This window comes from Vipera berus (genome assembly GCF_964194415.1).
Source record: "Vipera berus genome assembly, chromosome: 4".
In the NCBI taxonomy this organism is placed as follows: Eukaryota; Metazoa; Chordata; class Lepidosauria; order Squamata; family Viperidae; genus Vipera; species Vipera berus.
Window position 1 is genome coordinate 279,241 of NC_138206.1, and position 9,545 is coordinate 288,785.

Here is a 9,545-nt window from a genome sequence, read left to right on the forward strand (position 1 = left end):
ACGTACCAAACACTTTGGCCAGTCCTAGTTTCTAAAAGAAAAGGCTTCTTTACATTCTTCTTGAAAGTTAAGGCTTATGGCAAGTTATTAGCAATACATATGAAAGGCTGATTAAAATTCCAGAAAACCCATGTTAGTTAACTAGTGCAACAGTACTACAAAAACCGTATTGCAAGTATTACAAAGTCCATACTGTGTATACCTCTCTTCCCGCCCCCTCTGGAACAGCAGCGGGCCAGTTCCCAAGAGCAGCACGGCCAAAGTGCCTTGACCACAGGACCCAGGCCAGTTCCCCCCACCCTCATGGGCCCAGGTGGCCGAGGGCTGCTAAGGTGCAGGGTGGCCAGGGGACTCGCCTGACCTTTGACCTCCATCTTGCTCTGCCCAGGACCCCCACAGGGGGAGCAAGGAAAGTGACCAGGGCCCAGAAGGGTTGGAGACCTGGGGGGGGGGAGGGGTGTTGAGAATTTGAGGGATTTCCTAGAGCCGTGGTGGCGAACCTATGGCACGTGTGCTACAGGTGGCATGCAGAGCCCTCTCTGTGGGCACGCACCCCATCGTCTTAGTCCTAGGCCTTCAGTTGGGTTTCATAAAACTTTTTGCTTTAGGCCTCCGCTGCCGTGTGCAAAAAAAAAAAAGGTTCAATCAATCAATCAACTTCTCGTGGAGAAAAAAAAAGATCTCGCAAAGTTGGAATTGATTAATTGAACTTTTTAGTCCCACCCAGTCTCCCATTACCCCTGCAGCCACGCCCACCCAACGGGCCACGTCCACCCGGCACCCGAGGATACGTAAGTGGGTTTCGGGTTGCAGTCTGGGCCATCCCTGTCCTAGAGCGAATGGGAGGAATTCTTTGAAACGGTGGCTGCCGACTGCGGTCAGGGCAAGGACTCCCCTCTGAAGACAGGCCCAGAATATCACCCTCTAGCCGTGGCTGGGCTAGATGACCTCCAAGGGCCCTTGCCAGCCTTACATTACAGGAATCCACAAAGGCCCTGAGGCTGCAGGCACGGCTTCTTCATTGGCTGCCCCCCTCCAAGACCCCTACGGGAGCCCTGGGGCCGCTCTGTGCCTGTCTCTCCTCCCCCCCCACTCATGAAAACAGGCGGGCGGGAGGGATGCAGTTGTTGGGTCAGGATTCCCCTCCAACACAGCCTGCACCCAGAGGACGTTGCAGTGTGTGGCTTTCCAGCCAGCCTCCCTTCCTGCCCCCTCCACTGAAGTGGAAGACCCCAGACCCAAGAGGAAAAGGGAAAAGGGCCCATCCCCGGCCGGCCCTGGGCAAGCAGGGCTGCAGCCCCCAGGCCAGCTGATTAAGGGGTGCGGGGGGGGCACCTAGGCCTCGGTCCCTTCCTCCGTGCCCCCCACCTCCCCCTCGCCCCAGACCAGCAGCTGCCACTCCAGGCGCTCCAGGCGCAGGGCCACCTTGAAGGCGCTGGACTCCAGCCCCGCCAGGACGCGGGCCAGTTTGGTCTGCAGGGCGTCCAGCCCCTCTTCCAGGGCCGCCGTCCGCCGCTCCTCCTCCTGCTGCTGGGCGATCTCGGCCGCCTCGGCGTTGACGTCCAGCTTGTTCATCTTGAGCAGGATCTCCCGGCCCTTGGCCTCCATCACCGCCTTGGCGTTGGGGAACTCGGCCAGCACCTCCTTGAGGTCCTCCTTGGAGAGGCAGAAGAGGTCCGAGTAGCCGATGCTTTTGATGTTGGCCGTACGGCGGTTCCCGGACTGGTTCCCTGGGAGAGGGGAGGAAGCGTCGGGAGGGGCTTCTGCACGCGCTGAGACCGCAGCTGAAGCTGTGGGGGCTGCGGGGATGTTTCCCTCGCATGCTCCTCAAGTGCTTCTTGCAGATCTGGGTGGTCCGGGTCAACACAGCTCAATTACCCAGCTTACACCACAGACTGTGGTTTCTTTAGTTAGCTTCTGGGGTCCAGAGGATCGTGAGGAGGGTCCTTCCCCCGGGCGCCTGGCCGGTCACGTGCAGACCTAGAACTGGCCCACCCTCCACAAAGAGGGGACATTTCCCCCATGAAGCTAGAACTGAGCCCAGGGCTGTTTCTCATTTCTGGCTGACTTTGGGGAATTCCCTTTCAGCCCTTCGAGGTAGACCAGGCCAGGCCACAGACACCAACCACGGGAAGACCAGAACTAGGCTCCGAGAGAGGCAGTGGCAATTGAGTCTCCCAAGCCTCTCTGGGCTTCACCTCCCCTCCTGCCTGTGACGGACCGCAGTAACGCACCAGGTTCCCAGGGAGGAGGGGTGGATTTCAGGGAAGGGGGGGTGAGGCAAGAGACCGCACAGTCTGGAGCTGGATGTGTGAAGGGGAAGAGATTTAGGGTAGCCCAGGATCTCCCAAGATAAGAAACTGTTAGAGTGAGGGTAGCCAGGGTTTAGTCCGGCAAGATTCTGCCTGTACGGCGCATGCAGACAACAAACTCAGGGAGAAGGGCGGTATAGAAATATTATTAAATTAAAATTAAACTGAATCTCGGCTAGGTGGTTTTGAGTCATTCTTGAGCTAAGCCTGACAATGCTCCTTAAATCAGGGAGGGGGTCTGTCTGAGCCACTTCCAAACATTATCTTCTTTCCCAAGACTTAAAGGGTGTTTCAGCCCCCTTTGCTTATGCCATGGCTCTTACAAACTCCCCCCCCCCCAGGTCAGGGATAGGCAACCTTAGCTCTTTTATGAACTGCGGGCTTCAACTCCCAGAATTCCTGAGTCAGCATGGCAGGTTCAGGAACTCTGGGTGTTGAAGTCCACAAGTCATAAAAGGGCCAAGTTTCCCCCCCCCTGCCCCAGGTCATCTCCCCGATTCTCAGCTGTCATGACCTCAGGAGGCGCCTCCCCATCTGGTCAATGAGAAGCCGCAGGTGGAACCCCTGAACTGTTGGAGGACCTGAACAAAGAGATGCAACAGGCAGAGTCTTCAACCCCCAAAGGAAGGATTCAGGGTTCTCAACTGGGGGGGGGTGTCTGCTCCTCTGCAGCTCAAGTGGTACGCCAGGGGATCCCTCCCCTCCCCCTCCCCTCACCTTTGATGCTGATGATGCTGATCTCTCCAAAGTACAGCCCCTCCCCCAGCACAGCGTACTGGGTCACGCCATCGTCTGCCACCACGGCCAGCTGCCCTTCGCGGATGAAGTACATCTCCCGGCCGATGTCCCCCTTCCGGCACACGTACTCCCCGGGGCTGTAGACCTGCGGCTTCAGCTTGAGCACCAGCTCCTCCAGCAGGCTCTGCTCGCAGTTCTGGAAGATCTGGACTTTCCGGAGGGTGGGCAGGTGGACGCTGATGGCCACCTCGGCTCGCAGGCGCTCGGGCAGGTGCTGGAGGATCTGCAGCTCGTTGGTCATCTTCTTATTCATCTGCAGGTGCTGCTGCCAGTCGACCACCCGGTGCTGCAGCTGCCGGCTGACCGGCTGCGAGTGCAGGTAGTCCTTCACCAGGTCGTAGTTCGGGTAGAAGGACCTGTCCGCTTGGTTCATGTTGGAGATGACGGACGTCATGCTGCCCATGATGGTGGCGAAGCCCATGACGGCCAGGAGGAAGTCGATGGCCATGAAGAGGAACTCCTCCTCCCGCTGGGGCATGGGGGTGTCGCCCACCGTGGTCAGGATGAGGGTGGAGAAGTAGAAGCTGTAGAGGTACTGGCGAAGGAGCTGGTCAAAGCCGGGCAGGCTGCGGTTGGGGTAGACCCACTCGTCTGTGCCGAAGCCGATGAAGCCAGAGAGCGCGAAGTAGACGCAGCTGTTCCAGTGGATGGTGACGAAGACGTAGAGCATCAGCTTGGAGATGCGGAAGGAGTTTGGGTGCGCCGTGCGGGTCTCGATGCGGTCGAAGGCCTCAAACAACCGGGGGCTCCGCAGGAAGCGGTTGGCTCGGACTGCTGGCCGGCCCAGCCCCACGTACAGGTAGAGGAGGTCAGTGGGCAGCACGGAGAGGAAGTCCCACAGGAAGGCCGAGGAGCGGCAGTACCTTTGGGAGATCTGGGTGCGTTCTTGAACCAGGGACCCATCTTCCAGGAAGCCTAGCAGAGGAAGGAGGGGGGGCATCAGCATGCGGGAGGGGGGCAGCAGAGGGGATAGGTGTTTGGCTAAGGGCTGGGGGAGCCGCTCTGCTGCACCACCCCAGCACCCCAGAGAGCTCCCCTCCACAGCCCTGGCTGCTGGTGGTGGGCTGCTACCTGTGAGCAGGTCCCTCGGAAGATGAGGAAAGTCCCTGAGCAACTCGCTCTGCCCTCGCCTCTGGCAAGATTGCTTGGAGAGACCAAGGAGGTGCACAGGGAGCCCCCCTCCCCTTCCCGGGCCGTGGGCCAGACCCAGCTGGCTTCTCTGGGCAACTGTGTGTGTCCAGATAGGAGACGCAATCGGCCTTCTGAGGAAGGGAGAGTCACTGCCTGCCTTGATCCAGCTGGACCTCCCCCCTGGTCTAGCCCTTGGCGGGAGGATTCTGGAGAAGGTGTGTGTGGGGGGGCTCGGCTAAATGAGGAGCTGGAGCTCTTTCGGTCCAAAGTGAAGGCATAGGATGGGCGCCCCCTTGATCGCTGCCTGAGTGCTCCCCAGCATATTGGGGGTGCACCGCCCCCAGCCCCTTGTAGAAAGACAGGGCCACGTGAGCAGGATGGCCCCTTGGCGGGCCATCAGCCTAGGTGGATGGCATTATGCTCCTTTCACAGTGGGCAGTGCCAGCCTGGAAACAGCCCCCCCCCCCCGGTTTTCTTCATCTCCCAGCTCCTGCTGCGTCAGCCGTGGTCGAGACGCTCGGCTGTGGCTGGTATGCCGGCTGTGGGCCTTTGGGGGGTCAGAAGGCCCTGGCAAAAGTGCACCACCCAGAAAACACCCCTGGCCCACAGCGCAGGGTTCGGGGGCTGGCTGGGCGGGGGGGGTCAGCAGCAGCCGAACTACAGTGAGGTCTCTTCACTGGTAACCAGTTGGGATCCAGGCCCAATTCAGCCTGGACCCTTAGAACAGTGTCCCCTGTTGCGGCTCCTCTCCTTGGGGACATCACCCTGCCAGAGATCTCACTGGTTCCCCCCCCCATCTGGAAATCCAGGAAGACCTGGGTGGGGGTCGGATGGCGGGGGGGGGGTTATGTTGCATGTATTCTGGAGATGCAGCCCCGCTGCTTCCCTTTTTTTTTTGCTGGCTTTGTATTTGTATACCGTTAAAGGGCGCCCTCTGCTGGCTGACCATTTGCAAAGCATTTGGAATCGAAGAAGCGCTCTCTCTCTCTCTCTCTCTCTCTCTCTCTCTCTGTGTGTGTGTGTGTGTGTGTGTGTGTGTGTGTGTGTGAGAGAGAGAGAGAGAGAGAGAGAGAGAGAGAGAGAGAGCTGAATGTTTTTATAACCTCTGAAGTGCTTGGTATTCCTTTTGGAGGCAAATCTCCCAGGATCCTGGGGGCTGTCAACCTGGGCAGCCAACAGGGCTCAGCACTCCTGAAGCTGCCCAGACTTTTGAGGGGTCCCCCTCACTTCAACCCTGAGCTACAAAGATTCCCCCATATCGGTTTCCAGATTCTGTGGCCCAGTCTTCTCCTTGGGGGTCAGGAAGTCTGGCATGCCTGGCTTCTCTCCCGCCCCAGACAAGAATGCGGGAGGGGGGAGGAGGGGTTTTTCCCAGAGTCCCTTTGAGTTGGATCACATACATTAGGAAGCAAGCACACGCACAGTCCGCCACTGCCCCCCCCCAGCTGATTCAATGGCTGATCTGGCTGGTCTTTGAGGAGAGCTCTTTGGGAACTGCCCCCCCCCCATGGTGCAGATTCTGTCTCCTTCCACAGGGATCATGCTGTGCCACGCTCCTCCGCCCGGCATCCGGAGGGTGCAGAGCTGAGAGAGTGTGTGTGTCTGTGGGGCATTTGCAAAGCCTTCAGGGGCAGGAATCACAACCCAGAGCTTCAGGTGTGCGATCCCAAGTTTCAGCCGGCCCTGGATTTCCCCCCCCCAATATCCCTGGCCTTGGGCTTCCAAAGACCCCCAAGCATTTCGCATGAAGGTCTGCCTGGGGTCTGGCAACTCTGCCCTGGGTGTGTTCAGAGTCGCCAAAGGCCCAGGCAAAGTGCAGGGGAGGGGGAGGGGAGGCGGCCCAGCCCACTCAGTGGGGAGGTCAGCAACAATGAGAGACAGCCCTCCGTGGGGGGAGAGCGGGAAGGTCTCTGTCCAAGGGCCGCCCCCCCTTCCCAGGCCCTCCTCCCCCTTGGCCGTGGGCAGCAGCATGTGGTGGGGACGGGACAGCCGGCCGAACTCCCCTGCCCAGGGCCCCCAACTGCTGGACTGACCAGTATGGAAATGCACCACAATGTCCATCAGGTAGAGCAGGTCGCAGAGGTAGTCCAAGGCCAGCCAGAGCAGCAGGTACCTCTGCTGCAGTTCGGGGAAGCAGAACCTGGGGAGGAGAAGAGACGGCTGAGCCCCCCCCCCCGCCCTGCCCAAGGCAGGGAACTGGCCACGCTCCCTCCCTCCCGCCCTGGCTGAGCCGCCATCTCCATTCTGCAGCCCCCCCACCCCCAGAGGCCTGCCCGCTGCTCTGCCTTCTTGGCGTGCCCCAGGCGAGGGACCTCCTGCTCCGGGCCAGCCACCCCTTCCTTCCTTCCTCCTTCCCCCCCCACCCCAGAGGGGCCGTGCAGCTCTTCTTCTCTTCCCACCTGCTCCTGGCTTGCTGATAAAAATGTCCTCCTTTCACGGGGAGGGGGGATTCCACTGGCTTCTTCTCGGCCCTCTGCTGACTTTTCAGGCAGTTCAGGAGCTTATCCGTGCTTGGCACTTCGTGGGGGGCAGACCCTCCCCGCCCCCTTCAGCACCCTACCTGCAGATGAGGATGACCCAGTTGTAGAGGATGGGGGGCACCATCAGGATCAGCCAGTAGTAATATTTATCGCCAGAGGGGTCCAGGATGCAAGTCCTACTGCCCGAGTCCTCGCTGGAGGAGGGGAGGAAAAAGCAGAGAGAGAGAGAGAGAGAGAGAGAGAGAGAGAGAGAGAGAGAGAGAGAGAGAGAGAGAGAGAGAGAGAGAGAGAGAGAGAGAGAGAAGGGGCCCTTCATGACAATGGGGCAAGGTCAACTGGGATTGGGCCATCTGCTCCTGCTGCTAAAGACGGGGTTGTGGGCCCCCAGTGGAGGATCAGCGCAATGAAGGTGGTTGATTGAGGAATAACAGGAATATTGAGGAATATCCTCGGGGCTCTGCTGGTTGTCACCCAGAGACTCCTGCTCTTTTCAGTCTCTCTCTCCCCCCCCGCCCCCCCCTCCCCGCAGGCTTCTCTGTGGGGCTGGAGCAGCCTGAACTGGAGAAGCCCCAAAGCTGTCGCTTCACGGAGGAGCCCTTGGGCCCTGCCCATTGCCGCTTCTGGGGCTGTTTGGGGGAGGGCAGGAAGCTGGCCAGGGGAAGAGGGGGAGGGGCTTCTGGCATGGCTCTGTGTGCCAGGCTGCCCAGAGGTGTGGCAGGAGAAGCCGGGGCTGGGGGGCAGCTTCTCCCTGGCCTCGCAATCTTGCCCAGAAGAAAGGCCTTCAGAGGGCTGGAACGCTCTGAATTCCTTTTCCTGCTCACCCTTGGCCTTAGACCCGGACACAGAAACGACCCAAGTTGGCCCATTTCGCAGGTCAGGCAATCGAGAGGAGCTGCTGTTTTTTTTAATTTTTTTATTTTAATTCCATTTATATCCCGCCCTTCTCCGAAGACTCAGGGCGGCTTCCAAGCTTCCCAGCAGCTGAACCACCAATCCGAAGCAGAGACTTCAGGGTGAAAAGCTGCCCCAGGCTCGGCCTCGCCCTGACCCGTTGCCACTGCTCTGGATTAAGGAAAGGGAGGGGCTCCCTCCGGGGGCGACTTCACCGCATATTTGGGGGGCGGCAGCGGCCGCCGGTGCTGGCCCGCCCTGGGCACGCAGGTGGAAGGGGAGCAGCTGGCGCGGCTGCGGTTGCCTCGGCGCGCCCTTTCCCTGTGGAACCCCGCCGGGAGCTGCGAAGCCCCCCCCAGTCCCGCCAGAGACCCCGCGCTCCCCCTGCCCAGGATCCCGAGGGCTTTCCCCGGCTGGCCCTCAGCCTCCTCCGGGGGAACTGCTCCCAGGCGCCTGCCCAAGGCCGGTGGAGCCTCCCCCCGCGCCCCCCCACGCCCCGTTTACCGCGGGGCCTTGGGGTCGGCCGTCTCGGAGCGCGCAGCCTCGGCGCCTTTGCGGGCTGCCCCGGCCACCCCGTTCATGATGCGATGCGGGCGGCTTCTGCGCCAGCGGCTCCCCCCCCCCCCCGTGCGCCAGGCCGCCCGTGGCAACGCGGCTCCCCCGGGTCCCCGCCGGCAGGTGCGACTCTAAACGGCCCAATCAGGGACGTGACGGGTCCGGGGAGACCGGGGACGCGGAGGCCGAAGCACGAAACCAGAGGGGCGGCCTTCGCGGGGTGTGCCGGCTCCCTGCAGTCCTAGCCGCGCGCAATCGCTGCTCCGTCCCATGGGCCGTTCCTCGAGTTCAGTTGTGGTCTGGCTCTGCGCTTCGCACGTGTGGACGCACAATCTGGCTGAGAAAACCCGTTTTGTGTTCTCAGCACTATCAGGGCGGTTCGGCTACTACTCAGAGTGAGATGGGGGGGGCGGTGATTGGATACCTAAATGCGTAAATACATATATATTTACATATATACGCACATAAAAAATATACGTGTCAGGCCTCTGGACTTGCTCTTGATCCTTCTAACTTGATCCTTCTTCCCCTCTCAACTGGGATCCAGTGGGGAGTGCTGGAATCCAAGGGGCGGCCGGGGAGGGGGGCTGAGTGGGCATGTCCCGGAAGAGCTCAGGGACGGTGGAGACATTGTGCTGTGTTTTTTGGCAGTATGTAGTAAAACTGCCCTCTCCAACCCACAGCCAGATTGTGTGATGGGGATTTTCTGCAGAACCCACCGTCCTCTACAAAATGCCCCCCCCCAAGTATAAATTTAGCAGAATAGGGGAAGGGTGTGAATCCTTTTCTGGATCTGTTGTAAGAAGAGAGAAGTGGTCCTGCATTTATGCTCACCAGCCTTGGGGGTGCCCCAGAATCCCCCCCACTCAACCGGGAGAGAGATCAAGGGGCACTTCGGACCGCTGACAGCTTCTTGTGGGTTCTTGCTTGGTTGATCAGGATCAGGTGGGGCCCGTCCTCACAGGGCAGCCCCCTGTTTGAAGACCCCCTGGGTCTTCCCTAAAGCCTTTTACTCCCAGGAAAGAGCCCCAACCCCACTTCCTCTACGGTCGCAGCACTGGCTCCTCTGGTCTTCGGTCCAAGCGGCTGACCTTTCCTCCCCCATTCCTGGGACCATGGCCTTTGCTGGCAAGATGGGTGGGGGGGTCTGCCCTTGAATGTTACCTAGAGTTGCCCCCCTCTCCCCTCCCCTGCACCAGGGTCCGTGGCGGTGGCATTCCACACGGGATTCTACCTCAGGGTCTGGAGGTTGGTGTGTGTGTGTGTGGGGGGGTCTCTTTTCTCTCTCCGGGAAGCGGGAGATGCCTCCCTTGCAGCAACTGCTTTTGGCGAGGGAGGAGGCTTCCACGGGCTCCGGCAGAATCGGGGTGAAAACTGC

General features: G+C 60.2%; 1 protein-coding gene across 1 annotated transcript; it reads right to left on the bottom strand.

The window, feature by feature from the left end:
* Positions 1-1,335: 1,335 nt before the first annotated feature.
* On the bottom strand, positions 1,336-8,193 carry CNGA4 (cyclic nucleotide gated channel subunit alpha 4; the record flags this gene model as incomplete). The annotated part of the gene is made up of 5 exons (XM_081327676.1): positions 1,336-1,730; positions 3,030-4,025; positions 6,275-6,381; positions 6,802-6,915; positions 8,117-8,193. The coding sequence occupies 5 exons, from the start codon at positions 8,191-8,193 to the stop codon at positions 1,336-1,338; spliced, it is 1,689 nt and encodes a 562-aa protein (XP_081183802.1).
* Positions 8,194-9,545: the final 1,352 nt, after the last annotated feature.